Source organism: Cyprinodon variegatus, unplaced genomic scaffold, assembly GCF_000732505.1.
Source record: "Cyprinodon variegatus isolate N-32 unplaced genomic scaffold, C_variegatus-1.0 Scaffold34, whole genome shotgun sequence".
In the NCBI taxonomy this organism is placed as follows: Eukaryota; Metazoa; Chordata; class Actinopteri; order Cyprinodontiformes; family Cyprinodontidae; genus Cyprinodon; species Cyprinodon variegatus.
Genome location: NW_015150487.1, coordinates 539,835 through 565,235, shown reverse-complemented (window position 1 = coordinate 565,235; position 25,401 = coordinate 539,835). Strand labels below are relative to the sequence as shown.

At 37.0% G+C, this 25,401-nt stretch overlaps 3 protein-coding genes across 8 annotated transcripts; all 3 read left to right on the top strand.

Moving 5' to 3' along the window:
* The first annotated feature begins 27 nt into the window (after positions 1 to 27).
* On the top strand, positions 28 to 2,358 carry LOC107102847 (proline-rich protein 13-like). Its single transcript, XM_015402290.1, has 3 exons — positions 28 to 494; positions 598 to 1,067; positions 1,758 to 2,358. The coding sequence occupies exons 1-3, from the start codon at positions 479 to 481 to the stop codon at positions 1,806 to 1,808; spliced, it is 537 nt and encodes a 178-aa protein (XP_015257776.1). The 5' UTR covers positions 28 to 478; the 3' UTR covers positions 1,809 to 2,358.
* A 2,226-nt stretch (positions 2,359 to 4,584) lies between these two features.
* prr13 (proline rich 13) lies at positions 4,585 to 7,204 on the top strand. The gene is made up of 4 exons (XM_015402283.1): positions 4,585 to 4,665; positions 5,393 to 5,467; positions 5,557 to 6,071; positions 6,565 to 7,204. The coding sequence occupies exons 2-4, from the start codon at positions 5,452 to 5,454 to the stop codon at positions 6,598 to 6,600; spliced, it is 567 nt and encodes a 188-aa protein (XP_015257769.1). The 5' UTR covers positions 4,585 to 4,665; positions 5,393 to 5,451; the 3' UTR covers positions 6,601 to 7,204.
* Positions 7,205 to 8,860: 1,656 nt separating this feature from the next.
* Positions 8,861 to 24,406, top strand: LOC107103162 (poly(rC)-binding protein 2). 6 transcript variants are annotated; one of them, XM_015402737.1, is made up of 13 exons: positions 8,861 to 9,023; positions 10,086 to 10,208; positions 12,220 to 12,243; positions 12,324 to 12,356; positions 12,460 to 12,576; positions 12,663 to 12,794; positions 12,915 to 13,043; positions 13,323 to 13,397; positions 14,103 to 14,144; positions 15,194 to 15,266; positions 17,849 to 17,895; positions 19,995 to 20,164; positions 24,188 to 24,406. In XM_015402737.1, the coding sequence occupies exons 2-13, from the start codon at positions 10,140 to 10,142 to the stop codon at positions 24,222 to 24,224; spliced, it is 948 nt and encodes a 315-aa protein (XP_015258223.1). In that variant the 5' UTR covers positions 8,861 to 9,023; positions 10,086 to 10,139; the 3' UTR covers positions 24,225 to 24,406. The 6 variants fall into 6 exon arrangements, with proteins under 6 accessions (XP_015258223.1, XP_015258215.1, XP_015258207.1 ...); XM_015402729.1 differs by having other exon boundaries at positions 17,843 to 17,895; XM_015402721.1 differs by having other exon boundaries at positions 15,167 to 15,266.
* The last annotated feature ends 995 nt before the right edge of the window (positions 24,407 to 25,401 follow it).

Genomic DNA, 25,401 nt, shown 5'->3' with positions numbered 1-25,401 from the left:
ACAGATGCTCTGTTGGATTAAAGCTCATGGTATTCAGAAAACAGAGTATATTTAGCGTTTTGATGTTATTTATTATACTTTTGGAGAAAAGCCTTCAGAGGATGAGCAATGCAATCCCCTTAGCCCACTGAATCTGTGCTCTAAACTGCATCAGCCTCTGTAGTTATACTAGCTACAACGTCATTGGCTTATTTCACTTTTTGTTTTCATTTCAGGGTCATTATTTAAAATGTTTAAACTTGGATAATATAGAAATTTATCATCAAACACAGTTTTCTTTTCTTAGTAACACCCATCTATTTTTGATAAGGTATTTTTTTTTGAAAATTTTCTGGGAAATTTAGTACAGGTAGATGTAAGGGCAATTTCGTATCTTTTGTACCATAACAGTGTTAATGACTTAACAGTAAAAATCTTTTCCAGGAGATTTTTTTAAAGACCTAAACTGATCATCTGAGCAACTACAAATACAGTAGCGATGTGGCCAAATCAAGGTGGGAGTTTAAGCACATCCATCCATATCAAAATTTTTGACCAGTTTGATTGCAAATGTATCTCAAAGGTTACATATTGTGTCGTTTTGTTTTTTTATATCAGGTCCTACTCCTCCAATGGGTCAACAAAACCCAGCCTTTCCCCCTGGTTACAACCCTGCATTTCCCACTGCATCAGGAATGTTCCAACCAGTTCCAAACGCTGGGTTCCCAGCTGGGCAATACCCAGCAGGGCAATTCCCAGCTCCCATGAACCCAGCAATGGTTCCCAATGCACCTTCAGGCGGTATGCCTTATGGAGCTCCTGGAGCTCATGCATATCCCATGGCTCCTGGAGGTGTTCATCCAGGTCAATGCTATCCCTCTTCCAAAGGCGACCACCACAAGGGCCACCACAAGGGCAAACACAAGGGCGAACACAAGGGCAAACACAAGGACCACCACAAGGATCTCCATCCTGGCGGGTTTTACCCAGGACCTGGAATGGTAGTTGGAGGACATGGACATAAAAAGGATAAGAAGATGAAGAAGATGAAGAAGGGTCACAAGCATGGACACAAAGGTCATGGCAAGGTGAGGTTTGGTTCAAGGAGTTGGTAAACTTTTTAGAGCAGCTGTTTGATTGGCATTATTGGATAACCATAGCAAATATGAACATGATCTGTCTGAACAAAAAAAATAAAGACAGGCACAAAAACAATGATGTTGGAATCTTACCCTGTGGAAGGAAGGGCAGAGCACTGTTTCAAAGATGGGACTAATCATCAACCGAAAAAAAAAAAAAAAAGCACTTACAGCCTCCACTTGTTAAAATTTACAAGCTAGCACTGAACAGCAAATGCTTCTTCAAAAATGCTTTTATCTAAATAATAAGGAATTATTTGACCATGATGCTGTACTTCTATTTGTTGTCATTGATCTCCTCCGTAAAAATATAATAACTTTAATTTCCCACATGATCCTGCACATTGAAAAATAGAATATTGTAAGTAGTGCTATAGGGCTCATTTAGGATGAAACCCAGTACAAATAAATAAACATAATTAGAATAATTTATCTGTGATGCCCTCATTTCACACAAATGTAGTCTTTTCTATTTTTGTCAGAATCCAAAAACTCCAGTTCTTGTTTAACACGTTTTTAATTTTCTATTGTCAGACATGTTTTCTTGCATTTTAAATTAATACTCAGTGTTATTCTGCTTCACACTAATCTTTTGTTTTTTTATTAGTATCTCACCATTTGTGTTTTTTGTCCTTACAGTCATCCAGCAGCAGCAGTAGCAGCAGCAGCAGCAGCAGTGACTCAGACTAAATGTCCAGCTTCTTACCTCCTAAAATTTTAGCACTTTTTTTTAGGAGCACTTTTGGAAGCTCCTAAAATTCTGCTTCTAAAAGTGAAACACAGTTCATTAACTAAAAGGAAATCTTATCATTTTACCTGTAAACCTATCGTGTTTCATAATATCCTTTTATAGTCTTTTTATGAGACTAAAACCGCATGTACACAATTTTTTTTTTTCCTTTTAGTGTTTGACACCCTGTTACTTTTCCTCCATGGATTTTAATGTTTAACATTTTAGTTATGGTTACTGTATTGTTACTGCTCATTCTCTTTGTTTTAATTTAGAGAAAAAGACATTTCTCTTATAAAGTGTTTTTTTTTTTTTTGTATTTGGTATTGGTTTAAATAATCTCAAATAAACTATAATAATGTGTGAAAGTTTTTATTTTCATTTTGAATGGAATATATTTTTTTGTATTTGGTATTGGTTTCAATAATCTTAAACTATAATAATGTTGGTCTTTTTATTTTCATTTTGAATGGAATAATTTTTTTTGTTTTGTATTTTGTGTTGATAAAATAAGTCTCTGAAATAAACAAGATTCCCTTTATATCTAATGTTTCTAATTCCATTGTCAAATTTAACTGAGTATTAACAAAGATAGATAGATATAAGAGAATAATGGCTTGAAAACTTATATTCCTTTTTATGCCCATTATTATTTTTGTTGCTGCTGCTTGGAATCCATTTTGAAAATGTATAGTTTTACAATAAAAAAAATTATATTTTTTTATTTTTTTTTTTACCTCATTTAACTCAAACACAGTAAACCTTTGATATTTTCCTTTGTAGTGTTTAAGTAACATCAATAGAAGCAGCTAAAAAAGTTTTTTTCTGTTTTATCTACTTTATTATTTTGTGATTTGATGATTTAAAAATTATAAATGCATTTCAAAAAGTAATGAGACACATGCTTTGACCTGGCAACGAACACCAGAATATATGATTCGAAAGGTTTTAAAGAAAGTATTAAACAAAGGAGTTTTTTAATTCTATGGCTAAGCTGCTTCCAAGAATAAAGTTTTTAGCCAAACCAAAAAGCCTTGTAACTTTGGCTTCCTCTAAAAGTCCAACAACATGCAGCTGAGGTCCGTTGATTTCGTTCATTGATTTACTTTAGGTGTGAGTCTGTGTTTGCATATTTGTCCGACCTGTACATACGTATTTAGGATGGCCTGTTCATAGTTTAATCCATCTCTGTATAATGAGCGCTGGAGTTGGGAACTAGCAACCCCTCCAGTCCACACCATCTAAGGTAAAGGCAGGCCAGGATAGACAATGAATGGATGGATGAACATGTTAAAGTCTTTTATATAACTAAGACAAGATTTTAAGGCGTTTGTACTTAAATAAGTACAAAATGTGAAATACTTAAACCCTAATGCTCTCACGCATAAAAAAACCCCTAAAATTACAATTGTAGTTACCAAAGTTTAATGGCTAAATGTGATACCTCCTGCACTATGACCTCTGCAGGGAAGTATTGACTTAGTGTTTTATCCCTCTATCTGCAAAGGAGGAACTCAAAACACATTGCTAAATTCCTGTGTCACATGAGCACTGTGCTGTGGGCAGATTTGTCACTCATTACCTTTAGCCTTATTGTCCATTGATCTAAGATTCGGCATCAGGACAGGCCTGCCTGTATGGGTTTTTGCACCCTTTAATCTACGCCTGCTATGGAATTGGTTCCTGTGTTCTTTGATGCTGTATGAATAATTTACATCACAGGGAAAATGATTTTAGTGAAATTATTTCACAAACTTCAACACAGTCTCCACGTTTCTTTTTTATTTTTTTTAATTAAAAGAATTAAATGACTGCATATTTAGGTTAACAAAGATTTTTAATTATATTAACAAATTTCAGTTATATCTGTTCATGTAACATTGGCAAATAAAACCAATATTCATGAAATGATTCATGAAAGTTTTTCTCAATTGTTGTTTGCACTTGCTCACTTATTATGACAAGAAGTAGTTTTAGCTTAAAAAAATATATAGAAAACATATTGTTTGAATAAAAAAAAAAAAAAAAAAAACACCCTAAATTAGGTCTTTAAAAAAACAATCTAAATTTTCTTAATTCAAAATGACGTCAAACTTTGTGACTCAAGACCTTTTGAAAAATGAGGTTTAATTCTAAAATAAGACAATCGGTTATGTTGTTGGCTTAATCCATTATGATGCATCAAGGGAAATCTACAGGAAGTATTTCTACCCTTAACCTTCAAACCTACCATTATCCTGTGAAGATTGTCCTATAAACTGGGATTTTATTTCCTCTGTTTTTATTTCCCTGATATTTTAATATATTTTGAAATTAGCTTATCAAATTGAACTTTTTTTTTTAACTTGTTCTACCTCCTCTTCGTCTTGCTCAACACATTTTGTCTCCAAAGCTTGAACTGACCACAAATGAAATGGCTTTTATAGTTTTTCTATTTTTATAAAGTACACGAGCCAGAAATACATTGAGTCCATGGTTCAATGAATGTGTTAAACATAGAGGTAGAATTCTTAGGTGTGAATAATCTAAAATGATGTCATGGGAGCATTTTCTGTGGTGACTCCTCTCTCCTCCTCCCTGTGGAAACATCCTCGAGAGTTTTCTTTTAAAAGTGTAAGCTGCTTTGTTCTACAATGTTAAGCAAAACAGGTCATTCAGCTTTTCATTCCCTATCAGCTGATGCCTTTTTTGCCATTGCGTGAAAAATGTACGTGTCCCTGGAAGGGTGTGGCATCCTGGTACATTTCATAGCTGCTTCAAAGAGGAAGAAAAGACGCTCCGAGTTCCTGATTACAAGAACAGAGACGATATCCTCAGGTAAGCCTGTAAACTTAGGTTTACTGATGTTAAACTTGTGTTGTTTGAGATTATGTTAAACTACAGCAGTTAGAAGATTAAGGCTTGTGTGGTCTTTTTTTTGGCTTGTAAAGCAGGAACAAATGGAGAAGTTGTTGGTAGCTGTTGAGTTCAAATAATCTAAACCAAATTAGTTTTTGAATGTTTTTTGTGTGGATTGAGACAGACTCAAACTTCTGCACCATAAAAATGAAATGGTTTTAGTTTTCATAACAGCCATTGGATCTTTTTGAAGAATAATTATGGTCGTCGCTCATCATTCAGGTCTAGCGAGAGGCGGTTTTTACATTTAGTCCAGCCTCTTTCAGAGCATTGAAACCTGTAGAAAATGTATGATCTTCTCTGATTTGAACAATCTGAATGCAGGTACATGTCAGGTAATCATTCTGTGAAATAAATCTAGATATTTTTAAATAGAAATAAGTTTTTGATTATGTATGCTTGTACAAAGTGAAGGTAGCATCCATTTCAACCATATAAAAGCAGTTTAAATAGCAAAATTCCTCTGCTTGTTCAAACCAGCTACTAAACAGCCTAAGGCTCTCCTAAATATGAACTGATATTAATTTCTTTTAAGGGGGGGTTGTTTTTTAGGTACGCTCCTCCACTGAATATGTGACATATAAATGAGAGATGTTGTAAGAACCTCTGACAAATGATTTAACTCATACATTTTCTGTTTCTCCAGGTTGTATTTTAACATTCTAAGACTATTGCTTATCACCTGATAAAGCAAAACAAAAAGATATGTGGCCAAATCAAGGTACACATACCAAGCCTTTTATCATATTTTAATATACTATCACCTTTGCAAACTAGCAGGTGCTTTAGTTTGTTTCTTTTCTGTGACAGGTCCTCCTCCACCTCATCCTCCTTATTCAATGGGTCCACAAAATCCTGCTTTCCCTCCTGGCTACACTGCCCCATATTCAACAACCCCTGGACCTAGTATCTACCCACAGGGTCCACCTCCTGCATACCAAGGAAACCCTGGTTATCCTGCATGCCAGTATACCTCAGGCCACTACCCAGCTCCCATGAACCCAGCCATGATTCCACATGGACCTCCAGGGGTGATGCCTCATGGGCCTCCTGCATATCCCATGTATCCTGCAGGACATCAATTGCATCCCAGAGGTGTCCCTCCAGGTCCATTATACTACTCCCCAAAAGGTTTCGGTCACAAGCCCTATAAAGGTTATAATCATCACCATCACCCTGATGGGTTTAACTCTGTGGGTGGAATATTATCAGGAGGAATGGCTGTAGGAATGGGCATATTAGGACACAAAGCAAATAAGAAAATGAGGAAAAAGATGAAGAAGGCTCACAAATATCACAAGCATGGCCACTACAAATGTGGCAAGGTGAGGCTGAGTTATGAACACTGATGTTAAATGTCATAAGAGCTTATAAAACTTGTCTTTATTAATCTGTACTTAAAAGCAATGATGTCTCATTCATGAGTCAAGTTTAGGTTGCTACACACCAGGACCCTCTAAACATACAGTAAATTTTTAGAAAAGGTCAACATTTGTTGTTTTTTACAAAGGTTCACGTCCTTTTGAAAAATTTCAAAGCAAAGTGATTAGATGTAACTTTTGCCTTATTGCTAGAAAAAAATCTTGCATTAATTAAAATGATTAACTGTCCACCAAGTGGGCTAAAATAATTTATCAACTGATGCATAATATTACCTGCTATTGATTTTGCTAGCTCTCAGATTTGTCCTCTTTCTAAATAGTAGGTAATGTCAGCAATATCTCATTAATTGTAGGTTTTGCTTTGTCATGTAAAAATGTCTTTTTTTTTTTTTTTGCACTTGTTAGAATATTAATATGCTCTTTTTTTCCTTTGCAGTCCTCCAGCAGCAGCAGCAGCAGCGATTCAGATTAAGGACCCCGGCATCTTCTGAAAACTTTTTTTTTCTGCCATGCATGTAAATCATTGAACAAAAAACAAAATAAGTCTGTTTAAACTATACTTGTAAATTATGTCATAACGTCACTTTAGATGACATCTTTAACATTAGTGTCATACAAAATATATGCACCTAAGTTATTTCAGTTCTTTTTTATTACGTATTATTTTATGGTCAAAGTTTTGCAGTTTGGGATTTGTTGTTGCTGGTTTGCTATTGTTTGTGGTCAGTCTAAATACAAACTCAGAAATTAAGGATAAAGTTGTTTTATTTTGTTTAAATATGTAAATAAGTACAATCGATTTGTTATTGCAGTTCTCGAAAACAAGTAGCAAAACACTGTTTTCACCTGTTGAAGTGTCCAGCTCATACCCACTAAGCTGCATTGCATTTTGTCACGTTACAATAAAAAAATTCAATTTATTATTTTTTTTTTTGTAAATAACTGTGATAAATCATCAAAGTACTGGATACATGTAGATTTTAATAAAAATTTGAACTAGAAAATTGTGGCAGCATGATTTACAGCCTTGTTACTTTGCTATGTAAAAACACAATTTAAACATGCATTCCTATATATTCAATGTACAATGGATACTTTTCATAATTGCTCATGTATTTCTATTTGTAACGATGTCATACCTTTTTTTTTTATTTTTTTATTTAACCTTTATTTAACCAGTAAAAAAATTCCATTGAGATTAAAAGCCTCTTTTTCAAGGGAGTCCTGGCAGCAAAGTTACATTAGAAACATAGATACATTAAAATAAATGACAGGTATATATTTAAAAAATAAACAAAAAACATATCAAGTAAAACAATTACAGATCATTGAGGCTGCTTCAATTTCTTTCCCTTTTAACTACTCAGTCAACTTCCAGTTGACACATTTCCAAACAATACATTTTATTTTCCTTCTTAAATACACAGCACAGGTGAGGACAGCATGCATAGTGCAGGTAGCAGAGGGGATTTTAGGATGCCCTCTTCTAGATCTCAACTTGATTAATGCTGCATGAGTCCTGAAAACATGTAGATGCATGGCCATTGAACCCAGGCAACCAGTGTATTGCATGCTTTCCCCCATTTTCACTCTGATTTTTCTTGTAAAGGTGTCTCTTCAAATTGTTCTCTAAGGATATTTAGTGTAATATATTGTTCTTCTGAGGGTGTTTTAATTTTTTAGGGTGTCCTTTAGGGATGCTTATTTTTTTCATATGCCTTTTTGATTTCTAAGTTTTAAGTGTATATTCTCGAAAAATTGGAACATTTCATCATTGTTTTATAATGACAATATTATATTGCTTATTGGCAGATAAAGCTGATTTTAATTTGATTTAGCTGCATAGAATTGTCATGTTTCATGTGGGCATGATGTGTTCAGGCTCATGAACCGTGTTAGTTTTCTTCCATACATAAGGGTTTTGCATGTCGATCAAAAAGGGAAGTATGCAAATAAAGGCTGTCCTATTAACATATTCTTTCATCTAAGCTGTGAATCTGTAAAACTCCTCCCAGCTATTACGGTTCTCAGGCCTACTTCTCTGATTGTTCTTTTCATTCCTTTTCATTATTCAGGTCTCTGTCAGATGTTCATTTCTTTGGAAATTGATTTATATGCTTTAAACTTCTGTAGGAGGTAATCTCTGATCTTTCTTGTTTATTTTTTTGTTTTTATGAAGCTGTTTGCTTATTGATTTTCATATAAACTTTTGCATTTTTGCTGAGCTTAAATTACGCACATGTAGTTTCTAGTTTTTATTTTTTGTAAAAAAAAAAACATAAGTTAGTATCAATATTTACTTCAAAATACATTCTAATTCTAATCACTGTATATCTTCTATTAGATAGCCTAAGCTTTGCAAAACGTGAAAAAGATGCATACTGCTTTGTTGCAGTATGCATCATGCCCACTAGTCGTCTTTGAATTTGAAATAACTAATCTTAACAAACTAATAAACCTTCCTTAAGGATTTCTTAATTTTAACTCATATTTAACTATACATTTTAAATTGATTTAGCTGAACATGTACTAATTACAACGGACAGAAAATACATAATGTACACTTAAAAAAAAAGTTTACATTAGTTATAAATGTAATTTTCACGTTTATTTTCAGTATAGTAACGTTATATGGTTAAAATGTTTTTCAGGGAGCATTTTAGTTCAGTCTCCAGGGTTTCAGCAGTGAGGGTTAGAGGAGGGTGAAGGGTGGGAGTTCAAAGGTTACTGTTTTGTTGTCTTTGTGTAAAGGAGTGGAGCTCGATCTCGCATCACTCTTCCCTCTTCCCCGAGTCCTTTCTAAACTCTCCCCCGGGTTTTTACCCTCCCGAACCTCTCCCCTTCTACCCTTAAAACCCCAACCCTCCCCCGGTCAGCCAGTAGCGCTCCGATAAGGTGAGTTTTCTCATATATTTCTTATTATATAACATATCTGTAGTAATCAGAAGTAGCGGAAACAAATCGAGCCCGTGCAGCGTGCTAATAGGCCGCGTGAGGACCATGAGCACGCAATCTGCTCTGGGAGTGCTAACGCTAGCTTAGCCTAGCTTATCCTGAATAACCACTACAGAGAGTCAGTTTTTATCACTTTTAGAATCTAACTCCCACTGTTTATCAAACACGCGTGCTTAAGAGTATTTATACATGTACATAAGCCACCCTTGTTATATTTATAATCTCTTAATAATGTTGACGATGCAAGCTAACAGGCTAAATATGCTAGCAAGCGCACGCCTGCTCCATTCATTTTCTTAGTACGGCTAACTGAAGGCTAAGAGACTTCAATTACTTTAATAATTTAAATCTCCATTTAAGTTCAATCTACAAAACAATGCGTAAAGGCATTAAACTTTAAGTTTAATTGAAATATATCTGTTGGGAATTGCGCACTCGTCTCCATAAGCTGGTGGGCAATAACATGGCAAACAATTTGTTAGTAAACTTATTTCAAAGCTATCGAACATTGTCTGCGTGTTAGCTACAGTACTTTACTTCTAAAGGATTTGTTTTGCTATATCAATTTACAACAAGCTGAAAACATGGATGAAATCCAGGTGCTTAGAAAGTATACAGCAAAATTGCGGGAAAAGCTTTAAAGTGCAGTCATTTTTTCGTAGTATCCATCTGTCTGCTACAGTTAGCCTTAACATCAACAATGTCCAAGACTATTAACATAATAGTGTGACGTTTGGAGATGTATGTTTGAAAATGTAGCCACTGATCAAAAACATCTGGATCACCGATATTTCATGATAAAATATTTACCTCTCTGCTGAATTCCTTTTCTTATCACTTACCTCTAGATTTGACCTTTTTTAAATGAAATAATGGGATTTAAAAAAAAGAACCAAAACCTGTATAGTGTGATTAATGTATACCTCTATCTATAAGGCCAACTAAGGCTTACATGTTCCTCTTTATTCCTGTGAATAATGTTTTGTGTTTAAACCCTTTTAGACCCGTGTCTGACCAAAGATCCGTGGTTCTGTTCAGCCCACGACTGTTGCAGTTATGGACTCCGGAATGATTGAAGGCGGACTCAATGTCACCCTCACCATCAGGCTGCTCATGCATGGCAAGGTGAGATCACCCAGGAGGTGCTCATGTGGTCTGATACAGTATGATGTATTATTTATGGAATTAAGGTTCCACAGCAGTAGTTCTCATTCTTGGACCTCAATTACCCTGACCTGCATGTTTTAGTCGTTTCTCTGTTGCAGCTCACCTGATTTAAGTGATTACATAGACTCCTCGGCAGTCATTAGGTGCTGCAGATGGCTGATTCATTTAACTCTGGTGTGTGGAAGCAAGGAGACGCCCAAAACATGCAGGGTTGTGGTACTTGAGGAGCAGGTTTGAGAACAAATGTTCTACGAAAGTAGCTAATGATGGGATCCTTTTAATCTTTTAAAAGGATATTTAGATAAGGAGTTTAATCTTTTCGTTATGTATCAGAAATCGGTTAGACATCACTTGCGTTTTCAAAGCCCTTTTTTGGTGTTTTTTGGAGTTATTTTGATAAAGGAATTCTCTTTAGTCCCAATTTATTGGATCCTGTAATATTTGTTTTTTATGGATCATCTTTACTCAGTGTAATTTTGAGTTAAATTAAATAATTACCTGGTCATTTTAAAATTCCCTTCATCAACCCTAACTGCTGATCAAAGGATAAAAACAGAAAAATTTAGTTTATATTTCATTTTAAATTTCAAAACTTCCCACTTTTTTTGGTTTATAAACACATCAATATTATTCCTGCGTATCAGTGTCATGCACTTTGATGCTTTTTTTATGGGGTTTACTAAAAGTCAGATAGATGGGCTGGAGTCAGGAAGATTCTAAGGGCTCCTGACTCAGGGAGGGCTCAAAAGAAGAAGAAAAGATTTGCCTTCCTATATTTTTCAAATGTAAAAGGATAATCCAGCAGTAAAATAAATTATCTTAATGTCCTCCCTCATTTTTTAGCAGTAAACAGTGAAACATAAAATGAATATATTGACACCCCCCTCTTGTGGAAATTGCAATACATTTTTGGTCCTCGCATCCTGGCGCCATTGTATCAGGTCTCCCCATCTGTCAGTGGCAGTTCGCTTGTACCGGGGCTTAAATGCAATGCGCTCGTCATTTGACGTAGTGACAACGAAAGAAAAATTTGAATATTAACAAGAAAATGTGTTGATAAGCAACAGTGTGGTAAAATGTCCGGAAGAGAAAGGAAGGAGAAAGAGGAGAGAGGGAGAAGGCGTCCATGCATTAATCTGTGCATGTGTACAGGCTTTTCCTTTGTAGAAATATTACAAAAATTACATTGACAAGGGTTGAGGGTCCAATATCAATGTCTTTCTTGGGGGCCCCAAATTCCTGGCATCCCCCCTGATACCAGTCAAAATAAGAAGTTGGCAAAATCCAGTTATCTGCTACTCAGTGCATCTTTAATCAAAATATACCTTGTGCTGTCATTAAAGGATGCTGGTTAAAGGTACATCAGTTAGTCTTAGGAATACTCGTGTTTTACCTATGGATTATTTGTACTTGTACTGGCTATTCCATTTTTTTTTCTTTTTGTCACCATCCCAATGCTTACAAAAAACTCACAGCCTGAGGCATTGCCTGGCATTTGTCCCCAGGCCATCTGGCTCTTTTGACGACAGCATAGTCACACACACTCCATGTTGAGAATTTTGCTGCAGCCTGTTATGGTGGATTTTAAAGCTGAGGAGCAAAAAGGATTCTGCACTTTGTAAACCCTTTTTTAATATTTAAACTGTAGATGTATCAAACTGCTGGGTTGTTGCAGAATGTAACCCCTATCAGGTTGTGCCAATCCATATTTTTTTTTATTACATTATAAAATGTGCAAACTTGCAAACAGCAACATGTATTTAAACCCCACTCTGTTTCTCTAAAGCTTAAAATCCTTCAAACTTTGGGTGGTTATATCACTTACTCAGAAGTATTGGTTAGTATTGGTTCATTACATGTTAACTCTTAAATTGTGAAATTTAAGCTTTAGAGGTTAATTTAAATTCCAGATCTTTTGACACATACCTGTATTCTCTGTCTCAATGTCTTTTTTTGTTCTTAATTCCAGGAGGTTGGAAGTATAATTGGAAAGGTAACATTTTCTATTCTTTTAATTTAATTTTTATTTTCTTTCATAAAATATTGAACATGTTTTTGACTTTCTTCAAACAGAAAGGTGAATCTGTGAAGAAGATGAGAGAAGAGGTGAGGTTTTTGAAACTTCTTTAGTTGTGTGAAGCTACAACAGGTCAGGTTACCGACAGTGGCTTTGAACACTGAGTTAAATTAGTTTATTTTCTGTTTATAGAGTGGGGCTCGAATCAACATCTCTGAAGGCAACTGTCCTGAACGGATCATCACCTTGGCAGGTCCGACGACGGCCATCTTTAAAGCTTTCTCTATGATCATAGAGAAATTGGAAGAGGTAGGCCTTGATTCTAACAGGTAAACAGGTACCAACAGATTTCAAGTTGGGTTAATTCATATATTTTTTTTTATATTTTGTGTTAGGATATCAGCAGCTCAATGACAAACAGTACAGCTACCAGCAAGCCTCCAGTCACCCTCCGCATTGTAGTGCCTGCCAGCCAATGTGGCTCACTCATAGGAAAAGGTGGCTGCAAGATCAAGGAAATCCGAGAGGTATGTCCTAAAACCACAGTAACCAGCATTCTGTTTACTTTTACCTGTTATATTTATTTTATTTTTTTTTAAGTACTAGACATTATTTATTGGTAATTTTGCTCCTCTTGTGCATTTAAGTCAACCGGCGCTCAGGTACAAGTGGCAGGAGACATGCTTCCCAACTCCACAGAGCGTGCCATCACCATTGCTGGAACCCCACAGTCAATAATTGAGTGTGTTAAGCAGATCTGTGTGGTCATGCTTGAGGTGAGTGGATTATAATAAAGGAGTAGAAGTTGCTGTCTCTGCTTGGATGACATTCTTAGTATGACATTAAAAGAAATGTCTCACTATTTCTGCTTAAATCTAAAACGGTAACAAAATAATTGCTCTGCTACAAAAGTAATGTTTCTTAACAACTGTAATAATCTGATAAACATTTTATACATTGACCTAGATGTTTAGAATCAAAATCTGCAAAATTTATTAGAGTTCTCAGTGCATGTTGTAGATATTGTACTAAAAATCTCTCTTTCCCCTTTACAGTCTCCCCCTAAGGGGGTCACCATCCCATACCGACCCAAGCCTTCCGGATCCCCCGTCATCTTTGCTGGCGGACAGGTATACAAGACTTTTCTGATGGTCGCAGGGTTTATTATTGGAAGGCCTTATTTTCCTTTCATATCCGCTACAGAAAGCAATTGAAGAGGGTGATTATTTATTCATGAGTTTTCATTAAAACGGAGTGCACTACTACTAAAAATACAGGTTTAACTTTGGATTGTGACGATAGAGGAGCTCATCTGATAATCTGAAAGAGATCTTTCAGTTTGTTTTTACCTGGAGAAAAAAGCAGTGATTCACTAAAAACTGAGTAAAAGTAAAGCTTTACAGTCAGGCTTTTCATTGATGTTTTTTCCTTAAAAAAAAAAAAAATCTTTTTGCCTTTTTTTTTTATTTTCTCTACGGTAGTTTCAATTTAGAGCATTTTTTGCTCATCTTTCTTTCATCTCGGCCTTTAAACACTCTCTGGTGCTCGATCTCTTAACATTACGAAGACTAAACTTACTAAATACTGTGTGGTATTCTTTATATCCCAGTTGGATTTTTCCTCTAATTCTCATTTAATGTCATAAAAAACCTCTTTGCTGTCAAAAATGTGGAGACTTTGGACATGAAGTGTATGTTGATATGAATGGATTATCAACAGGTTTTAAATGTGTAAGAGTCACTTGGTTGTCATCTATGGTGACGTACCTAGAGAAGTAAAATAACCATCAAAGCCGGATGTGAGGCCTATGAAAGCTTTGTTTCCATATGTTTCAGGCCTATGCTGTACAAGGACAGCACGCGATCCCACAGCCAGATGTAAGTGCAGTAGGATTTTTTTTTTCTTTGATCCACCCACCACTTCAACTCCCACTTATTATTGCAGCTGTCCTCTCCCAAAACAAGAAATCACCCACCTACTCATGCAGTGTTTTATCACATGTTATTACTTTGTCATTTTAATGTCTACCATTTGGTGCATACTTGTAATCTTTTTCAGTATATGCTTTGTTTTTGCACTGGGACTCAAATTTGATTGACATTTGTCTGTTTGTCCAGACTCTCCACTGTTCCATGAATAATAATCTGTCCCTGCTGCTTACTCCTCCATCTTCTCCTTCCTTGTGGAGTAATGTCTCGTTCACTGCTCTGTTCTTAACAACCCTACTGTTCTCTTTTCTGTTTGTTACTCTGTCTACTGGCCACTTTTTGCTTCATACAATCAATGTTTTTTGTTTTTTTTAAAGAAAAGTTATGATAGGATCTTTGAATATGTTTTATGATGAGTAGTCTTTTTACAGATCAGGAATATTTAACAAATGCTTCTTTTCTAACAGTTGAAAAGCTGTTGGCTTGAATTTTTTTATCACAATCTAAGAGTTATTGATTATTAAACTTGTGATGTGCCTTTAGATGTTGCATAAAAATTTATTCTCAGCTCTTGGGAAGTTAAATTGAAGCAGTTGAGGGTCATGCTGGGGTATTGTTTTGGTCAGGAAATCCCCTCTACAGAGCGCTCCGGACTTTCGTATTGCAGCTTTGTTCTGAGCTTGAAGCTGGCAGGAAAATTTTACCAACAGTTGAAGCTTTGGCTTGAGAGGAGATCATAATAGGTTTCCCACATAGACGAACCAGAAGCTAAACGTATGCTCTTCACAGAGAGATCAGTGATCTGTAGTTTATCTTAGTCCCATGTGCACTGAGTTTTTCTTTGTTTGCGCTTCTTTGTGTTGCTGTCTTACTGATTGTGATTTTTATGTGCTTTGTTTTTTTCCCTTCTTCCCGTGTTTTCCCATTTCCTCTGTTTCTTCTCTCCCCGCCTCCTCCTCTCACTCTCACAGTCTTCCTCTGCTGCTATTTCTCCACAGCTCACCAAGCTTCACCAGTTGGCTATGCAGCAGAGTCCTTTCCCTATTGCACCAGGCAACCAGGGATACACTGGTATGCAGCACAGTAAAGGCCCGTGGGCTTTCACGCCAACATTCCAGCTGACCCGCCTCGAATGTGTCGCATTGCCACACCACACTGACACACTCACTGTTACTGAAGTATAGAGGGTTGTAGATTTATAGAATAATGGATTGTATTGCATAAAAAGATTAGATTTAATTTATATTAGAAAGGATTATGCAGCATTTTGATAAAAAAAAAAATACTAATTCCTCCTTTGAGTTTGCGTTTTCAGAAAGATTTAAAGTAGAGAGTTGTATAATAAAACTTATATTTTCTTAATATAGAAATCTATTTTGCTGATTACTACAGCCACTGAATGGCAATCATACTTCTTGGTTAGCTTTCTAATAGGAAGGTGATAAAAACTTTTACTCATTGAAAAACAAATGGAATCTACTTCAGTCACTTACCAGAGTATACAATCTCAATCTTGGTTGGCTTATATTTAACTTACCAACGATGTTTAATCTACGTTTCTAAAAGGAGTCTTTAAAATTTTTGTTTTTATGATCAATGTAGGTTTTACATTACGTCCTCAATTAAAGTATTTAAATCACTGAAACTTGCATAACTTCTGATGTTAACAGGGCTAGATTAACAAAATTCAAATTTACATTGCTCAAAAAAATAAAGGGAACACGTAAACACAAACACGAAACACGTAACAAACACGTGAGGTGGACACGTAAACACAATATAACTTCAATTAAATCAAACTTCTGTGAAATTCCCCTAAAAAAGGTAAAAAAAAACAACAAACAACTGGACTTTGTTTTCCAAGTTTGAAGACGTCTAGCTTCCCATCTGGGAAGATTTTTCTATTTAAAACGAGTTAGCGTTCTGTAAAATCAAACTGTCCACTTAGGAATTATGACGATCAATTTCAATGATTGACAGTTTTACATGCTGTAGTGCAAATGAAATAGACAACAGATTGAAATTGTTGTTAATTGGACCCTCGGTAAAGGAGTGGTTCTGCAAGTGGGGACCACACACAACATGTCTTGGTACCTATGCTTTTCTAGCTGATGTTTGTGTCACTTTTGAATCCTTTTGGTGCTTTTAGACTTGTGGTAGTGTAAGATTGACTACAACCCACACAAGTAGCTCAGGTAGTGCAGCTTATTCAGGATAGCACATCTATGTGAGCTGTAGCAAGAAGGTTTGCTGTGTGTCAGTGTGCAGAGGCTGGAGGCGCTACCAGGAGACAGACCAGCACACAGGGAGATGTGAGGAAGGTCGTAGGAGGGCAACAACCCAGCAGTAGCCCTGCCACCTCTGCCTTTGTGCATGGAGGAACAGGAGGAGCACTGCCAGAACCCTGCAAAAATGACATCCAACAGGCCACAAAAATGCGTGTGTCTTCACAAAGGCCCAACGTCATTTCCCAGAAAACACCTGGGTTAGCAAATTCGCCACTGGCGCCCCGTGCTCTTCACAGATGAAAGCAGACTAAAACTAAGTAAATGTCACAGATGTGACAGTCTGGAGACATTTTGGAAATCAATCTGCTGCCTGCAACATTCTTTAGCAATTGAGCACATCTGGGACATCATGTCTCGATCCATCCATCAACATCTCGTATCACCACTGACTGTGCAGGAGTTGGTGGATGCTTTAGTCAAGGTCTGGGAGGAGATCCCTCAATAGACTGTCTGCTACCTTATCAGGAACATACCCAGGGATTGTAGGGAGATCATACAGGCACAATGACGCACAATACTGAGCCTCATTATGACCCGTTTTAAAGACATTACATCAAAGTTGGATCAGTCTGTAGTGTATTCCTCCACTTGAATTTTGAGTGCGACTCCAAATCCAGGCCTGTATTGGTTAATAAAATAGATTTCTGTTGCTGATTTTTGTTTAAATTTGTTATTCAACTCAGCACAGAACAAAGTATTCATTGATGATATTTCATTCAATCAGATCAACTTGTGTTATTTGAGTGTTCCTTTTATTGTTTTGAGCAACGTAGGTTAGTTGTGTTTAAAACAGTTATTCAGAAAATCAAGTTGTTTGCTAATTAATTATTTGTATAATGTGATTTATGATTATATTAAAACCTATTTTAAAGTCTAATGTTTGTCTAGTGAATAGCTGCAATAGCCTATCGATCTATACTTCCATAGAATACTTACATTGCCAAAGATCAGCTAATGAATTTAAGCAAACTTTCATCCATTTTCATATTAAAAAAGAAAAGTAAAGAGAGCAAATTATCTGACGAATTACTTTTAGTAAAGTTTTACTTGTTGGTTTCCACCCTTGCCTGAGAGCAATGTGATGTGAAGCTGGGTTTGGTTCTTTCACATTATTTTACAATCCGCATTGGGACCCTAGTAGACTCCACTCCATTTACGGTTTAAAGGACAAACAACAGAAATGCTTTGTTGAGGTTAAACCAGCTTTTAAAATAAAATATCAAATTGAAAGGGGTGCTTTTTTAGTTAGAAAATCATTTTGAACTGGATGTGAAGATGAGTAGCTTTTAATTAACTAACTGGTCTTAGAAATTAGGATGTGTTTGCTTGTTTCAATCACTTATGTATTTTTCTTGTCAGGGATAGATGCTTCTGCTCAGACTAGTTCCCATGAGATGACCATTCCAAATGATGTAAGTCTGACCTTTATTTACTTTTATCTAAATTATTTTGTTAAACATGACATTGGCCTAGCATCAAACAGAGGCCCTTAGTTTTCATCAGAGTGATTTTAATGAAATTCCGCTATTAGTTTGCACCCAAAGGAGGACCAAATGAAAAGTATTGGTTGCTGTTCGGTGCAGGTGAATAAATCTTGGCACCCTAGTTCTCTGCAAAGGTGCCTGTCAGTTTTCCTATTTTATTAACATGGTAAATTTCTGTACATGTGCCCATATAATAGAAAAATCTTCAGCATATCTAATAAAATGACTGGTGTTGTATTGGACTGACATTAAGTTTAAAATGTAATAAGGTCAAGATACATACATTATCTGTATACCAAAGGGCGGATTACACTTCTGCAAGCGCACACATCAAATGTCGCTTGCTTCTGGTCGTGAACCAGTTTTGCTGGTATGCTTCTGCAACGTTGGTCTGGAATTTCTAGGGACGCACAGCAGTTTCCCGCCAAAGCGCAAGGGGGAGCCTATTCAAGAACTCGCGAGAACTTCTTCAACGGCGCTGGCGGGAGTGTTTATTTTCCAAAACAATATCTCTCAGGCATCATACAAGTGGTTGTACTTCAGAACCTCCTTAATCAACCTTTCGTCGTAAAGGTAAAATTCCAGCTCGTTCGGTCATGTGACCCACTAGGATGCGGTGACGTCAGCTTAGTCAGGAAGCAGGAAGTAGTCATTTTACATAGCGAGTCAGAATTTATTCACCTTTGTGAGTTTTTATCCTTTAATGAGGACGAATACGAAGTAATCAGAGTCTAAGTGTTTTTTTTAATGCTCGCTCGTTTAATCGCCGCCACTTAATTTTCTTTGACCTTTGGCAGAGCCGGTGGAAGTTCATTATCTTTCAGAACATTTTCCAAATGCTGCTGTGTTATAATTAGTTTAGACCAGAGTCTAACCTTTTGTTTGAAGAGGGGATCACAGGATTCAGATTGGTTCTATGGTGGCTGGTTCGGTTCGGTTGGCATCATGCTGCTGTGGCCAGGCGTGAAGGCTGGCGGTTAGTGTTGAAGCCCTGTGTGCTGTGCTGGTGGTTCTGGATAGCAGACTGTGCTCCGCTGCTGAGCCTGGACGGGGAAAGCGGTCCCTCGGTAATCTGATCGCAGCGAGTGTTCCAAGCACCAGGTCCATTTCTGGTGTCCGGGTGGGAAACATTGCCCTTCGGATGTGGTTTTCGTTGTTTTGTGAAATAAAATATTCCATAAAAAAAAATAAACAATGCTTTGAATCAGCTTTATTGCCATCAGGCACTTTATTAAAACTACAACAGAGACAACAAGCCTTTTATATTTTGGTATATTGAATCTAAATGATGCTGTGAGAGCACGATTGATGATAAAAAAAATCTAGCGTGATGTGATCCGTACATAGTTTGCTGTATCAGCTTGGACGCCAAAGATTTCCCGATTGATTTTTGTCTAAACTATTTATTTTCCGGATCCAAATTTGATGTGAACCCGGGTCCTTCGGAAAATTAACTATTCTTTTTCTTGATCCAAAGCCATTCCTTTAGTTGGTAGCAGTACAATAGACCATTGTAATGACATTTTAACGATCCTTTCAGAGTGCTAAACAATGCGTGAAGTAGTGTTTCTACTCCACACTTTAAGTGGCAGTAGTGTTCTTCGACACACATGGATGTCTCCAGTAAAGCACATTTAAAGTTTAGCTAAAAACTGTAACTGACAATTTTAGCATTATCATAATATCAATAAGAGCTTTTACATGTACTGTAACACAACTGAATACATGTTGACTGGCCTTTGATTGTTTCAATACTTTACATACTTTATTAAAAAGAAATTCTATTATTATGAGAAATATTCTGAAGATAAAGAATGTATGTGACTCTGAAAGTGAATAAAATACTGGAGAATTTTGTCCCTGATAATGTATAATTTATTTACATCAAGCTGTCCTGTAACTTCTGTTGGAGTGCACTCTAGATATCTAGGTTCTAACTCTTGTTCCTAAATTAGTGTTGAAAAATGTTGAGAATAGTTTAAGTTAAACCTTGTTGTACTTTTGTCTTGTTTCCCTTTGTTCACCAGCTGATCGGATGCATCATTGGTCGCCAGGGAGCCAAGATCAATGAGATCAGGCAAATGTCTGGCGCCCAGATCAAGATTGCAAATCCAGTGGACGGATCCACTGACCGGCAGGTTACCATCACCGGCTCGCCCGCCAGCATCAGTCTGGCAGAGTACCTCATCAATGCAAGGTGAGATACTCCAAACAAACTGTGTCTGCCCTATAGTGCTGGGAAACATGTGTTAAACTGTCATTCATTGCAGATAATGAATTGAACATGTAAAAAAGAGGTGCAGATTGTGCTTTGTGTTTGCAGTCATGCTGTCGTGCTGGATCAAACTTATCTCAGTTGTTCAAGATCAACATTTTGTGTATCTTGTGATATACAAATGGAAACCCTGCATCCATGCGAATCAATCAGTAGCTTCTTTGTTTTCATGGAGTTAGGCTGACGGGATTATCTTTACCTTGGTGTGTTTTCATCTCAGTTATTCTTCCTCACCTTTTACTCCCATGTTGATCCATCACTGCAGACATGATAAGTCATTCTACTCAGTTTAACTCATTGTTTTCTAAGACGTGTGGTATTTTGGTCGCATCCCTGAGTGATTTTTATCCTCCACACCCGACCCATCCCCCCCTCCTCCTCCCTGAACCTCCCCCTCACCCATTGCTCACCAGCCTGCCCTGTGACCCATCCCGACTGTGTTGTCCCTCTCTCCTTGTCTCTCTTTCTACAGTGTAGAGTCCTCTAAACCTCCTCCCTCCTCCTCCTCCTCCTTGAACCCTGAACAGACCAGCTTGTGCCCTCCTTCCACTTCTACTACTACTACTACTACCACTACTACTACCACCAACACCTCCTCTGCTGCTACCTCCTCCTTCTCCTCTTCCTCCTCCTCTTCTTCCTCATCCTCCTGTGTGGCGCCCCCTACAGCCTCCATCCCTCTGTCCTTGTTGGCTCCAGGGCCACCTCCCTCCTCTTCCTCCTCTTCCTCCTCCTCTTCCACCGACTCCCTGCTCCCCAGCTCACCTGCCTGTGTGTCGAGTCTCCTCAGTCTCAAGCCCCTGCCTCTCCTGGCCCTCCATGTTGTCAGTGGGGCCAGTAACGCCCCACACCCTATCCCCACTGAGCCCAAAGTGGCCCCTGAGCTGGGCTCCAAGTCCAAAAGGCGAAGGCTCTCCCCTTACTAATGAAGGAAACATAAGTCATGTTCTCCTGAAGTGCTGACAGTGCTCTTTGTTGTCTGTACCTGCACCTGCTCTTGTATCTGGCTGTGCCACGCCTCGCTTACAGCACAAAGCAGCCCCTTATTACAAAGCCAGAGAGGTGGTTAACACCATATTTATAAAATATCTGTAGCTTGACTCTTCCTGTCTCTTTAAAGCGTGACATGTCGAGTGCTTTATATTTTTAAAGGACTTTGAATTTAGCATGGACAGGGAACAATTTAACCGTATCACTCTCTCTCCCTGTGTGTAAGCTCTGCTCAGGTAGCGGCTCCTTTAAGATGTCATGCTCTACTCGTGGGATTAGTTTTCTCCTAGTTATTTTAAGGTCATTCTTGTTAGTTTATGTAAATTGTCTTATTGTGATTTGTTTGCTAATGTTAGAAAAAAATAGTCATTTTAAATCGAATGAAATCTTCCCTCAGGTATCAAAGCCAGTTTTACATGCTTTGCGTTTGGTTAAAGTGAAAAATCTAAAAGATATTCATCTGCTTCATCTTAGCTATTAGGAACTGATTGATAATTAGACACCAGATCTATGTAGGTAATTCCTCTCATCTCAAGAAGGGCAGGGATGAAAATGAATTTCCTGCCTCTGTTTGTGGTACTATGAAGCTTTGGTGTTTAGCTCATAAGCATATCTTAAAAACTAAAAATGGAAGCAGAACAATACATATAGAGAAGATCCCTGTTAAGCAGTGTCCTATGTACAGCAGATGTTTGTCATCTCTAACCTGAAAACCAGCTTCCTGCTTAAATGGTAATTGCAATCTGAATCAGTGGAATCTGGATAACTATGAGGCTAACAAAACTGTTATTGACTTTTTAAAAAACATTTAGAAAGAAAATATGGAAATCCAAATAGTTTAGCTTAATGAATGCTCCTGTTTTGCAGTTCCTCCTAAGCCTATAGAGCTTTATTTTACCAGTAACCATGAATAATCTGAATACCTTTATGCTGCCATTCCACACAGACCATGAATGTTAACCCCTTATAACCTGCCTTTTTATAGCTTGTGCACAAACATATTGCAAAACAAAATTGCCATTGGCCAGTAAAATATTATAAATCCCATATACTTGTGTCTAATTTGAAAGCTAATTTGAAAGACCTTCTAGTTTCTGGAGACATGTGTACCCAGTAGGTTTTACACAACCAGAGCTGGGTGCCTTCAAACATGTCCAAAAAAACTGTTTTTTTTTCCAATTGAATATAAAAAAAGTGTATTTTTTTTATGTTATATCCTTTGTATAATTCATAATTGACCTCTCTGGTTTACTACACTTGCTCTTCATGTTGTGGCTAACAACTGTGTAAAATTTCAGATCTCTAGTCGTAAGCATTGTGAAACTAGGACCCTTTTTTTCTAAAATGTCCATTCAGTACAATTGTGCCAAATTTGAAGCAAATTTTTATTATTTGAATTTTATGACTAATTTGAACATAAAAAAAAAAAATCTGTTTAGATTTACACAAGTTTTCCTTCAAGCACTTAAAAAAATATAAACATATATTTCCAGTTTTGAAAGTCCACTCCTTGTGTAACTGCTTGGTTCTCCTCTCACTCTTTACTTAGGTAAATAAATCCTTTATTTTCAGCCCGCCCCTACTTCTCCCATATAAAGCTTATCTTATTGGCTAGCAGAATATGTCAAAGGTCCATCTGTCACAATATTGTGGAGGACCAGCTGAACAAACCACATGATGCATGGCATGAGCATTTTGTGACAACCTAAGATTCGGTTATCAAAATGGTATAGATGAAGATAAACTGTGAGATTTGGCTTCAGTCACATGACTATATAGTCAAGAACTCAGTACTGCTCATAAGAATCTGCTTAGACCCCATTAGGACAGTAGAAATCGGTACAGGATATGCTGAATCTATTTAAGATTCAGATAGGATTGCATTTTGGTGCTACACAATTCACGTTTTCCATCAAGACGTAATAAAAAGGCCCTGACCCCCCTGGTATTGGGTTAATCCATGGCTAATACCGGTTGGAATATGGTCCTTACAACGAACTGATGCAGAAACTGAGTGTGAAAGAGGAGAGGGGACAAATATGTGAAAAATGCTAGCTTAGGTCAATGGATTCAACAAGTACTGCAAAAACTGTCTAAGAATAAACTATGGGGGAAACAGGCTTTTAGCTAGGAATATTTCATAGGGTGTACACCTTGGTGCATCACATCTGTTTGGCTGCTGGAAGTAGATGTTAGTATTTTTCAGGTATTTGGTACGAACTTCAGGCACCAGAATGATAAAAGCGAACATATTTTGCCGGCATGTTTTGATATTTTAAATTAATTTAGGCGTTGAACTGGTCCATTGGAGTGCTCACAGCGATCTGCATCAGCAGCGCTGTCTGTCTCCCTGCCAGCTCGCAAATCAGCTTCTCTGATAGGTTGATGTGAGGCTTTGAGAAGCAAAAATTACATTTGTTCAACTACAGCATCTGTTGCTTTTGAAATTTTGAATATTTGAGAGAAGTTTTCAGGGGAAATTGGGGCGCACCAAAGCTGCACATCCCAAAACAGGGTGTAGATTTGTATTTTTTTTTTGTAAAGGGTGTACAATGTACGCCCGCAGGCATTGCTAGCTATAAGCCTAGTGGGAAAGGGTTCTTGGTTTGTGTGGAACAATAGCATTGTTAAGTTTGACATTATTTAACAACTTTGCTAGCTCATTCATGGTATGCATTCAGCTGCTGACAGAGATGTTTTATTTATTTATATTCCAACCCCGAAAGCTGGACATGTAATGGTTTTCTGTAAGAGCACAACTTTTCCTGGTGTATAAAGCCAGATGACCTCCTTCCAGAGGTTTTTATGCTAATGATGTAATAATGTGGAGTAAATATTGATGTTTTCTCTGTTCTGTCTTATTGCATGCCTTCCTCTCTCTCTCTCTCTCTCTCTCTCCTTCTCTCTCTCTCTCTCTTCTCCCCTACTCTCTTGGTGTGTATCTGTTTTCTCCAGGCTTTCTTCTGAGGCCACAGGACTGGCAGCCAACTGATAAGACACAGCATCTGCACTAAATCACACTTTTATATCATCGGCTACCGTAAAATTCAGGCAATGCAACTATACAACTTCAGAGTTTATATAATGTATATCCTCTTTTCTCATTTGAATCATGTCATCCGATTTGATCTGCTGAGTTCCTTATTTATTTTCTTTGTTTCGGTTTGGTTTTAGTAAAAAAAAGAAGCAGGAAAATTAGGTTTTTAATTCTCATTTTTGAGTCAAGTTACAGATTTTAATGTTATTAGACTTATTTTCTCTCTTCCTCTTCATTTTTGTTGCCATGACAGATGAGTTTGAAAACTCTGATTTAGGGCAGATTTAGTTAGTACTGTGCAGTCATTGATTATTTTTTTTTTCCTTTTAAAGAGGGGAAAAAATAAAACGTATCTAAAGTAAGAATAGAGTGACTGTTTTATACTGTCTATATACATTATTTGTTTCTTCTTTTTATTCCTGATTGTTGGGTTTTTCATGTACTTACTTGCTTTAAGAATACACAGCATCCTCACCCTGTGTCACCTTCTTCAACCGAAGTGCACCCAAAGTGCTTGTTACACTTAATATCACCCGATAAAAAAACGTAGGTGTAGCTGTACCGTCATAGAAAATATTTGGGTATGAAGACGGCTGTTCTAACACTCAGATTAATTTATTCAGATGTGTATTACAAAGCATGTCATGTTTTCTCTCCTCCTCATGTCATTCCGTTGTATTTTTTTTTTTTTTTACCCTTCTCCCTCTCTTCTGGTCCTCGGAATATTTGTTGATTATTTTACTGGTTTGGGAGGTTTTTTTGGGGGAGGGGTGTGTATTGGGCTTGGCTCAAGGGTTCAGGATCAGAGGGTTGTCCTCACTTTTTTTCTTTTGTATAAATTGATATATACTGAAAAAGAAAAAAAGTTGGAATATTTGTTTTAAATGGAAGAATTATTTTTTTTAACTACCAAAGTGGAAATAACTTCTAGACACTGATTTTTTTCTTTCTTGGGTCTAATAAATGTATGAGGCTGAGGAGTGAACCCAAATAAAGTCGACAAAGAAAAGGGTTGTGAGTTAACACTACAAATTCCTGCTCTTTGCTTTGCTCAACTCAGAACCTATTCTATATAGATATTTTTTTTTTTTTTGCAGGACAGAAAAAAATATTGTGCACGTTCTTTGAGACT

Excerpts from the sequence above, each read along its gene's own strand:
- LOC107103162 (XM_015402713.1), top strand. The coding sequence starts at position 10,140 with ATGGACTCCGGAATGATTGAAGGCGGACTCAATGTCACCCTCACCATC. Across the intron at positions 12,244-12,323 it reads TTGGAAGTATAATTGGAAAG|AAAGGTGAATCTGTGAAGAA; the intron begins GTAACATTTTCT and ends TTCTTCAAACAG. Across the intron at positions 13,044-13,322 it reads TCTGTGTGGTCATGCTTGAG|TCTCCCCCTAAGGGGGTCAC; the intron begins GTGAGTGGATTA and ends TCCCCTTTACAG.
- LOC107102847 (XM_015402290.1), top strand. Across the intron at positions 1,068-1,757 it reads GACACAAAGGTCATGGCAAG|TCATCCAGCAGCAGCAGTAG; the intron begins GTGAGGTTTGGT and ends TTGTCCTTACAG.
- prr13 (XM_015402283.1), top strand. Across the intron at positions 6,072-6,564 it reads GCCACTACAAATGTGGCAAG|TCCTCCAGCAGCAGCAGCAG; the intron begins GTGAGGCTGAGT and ends TTTCCTTTGCAG.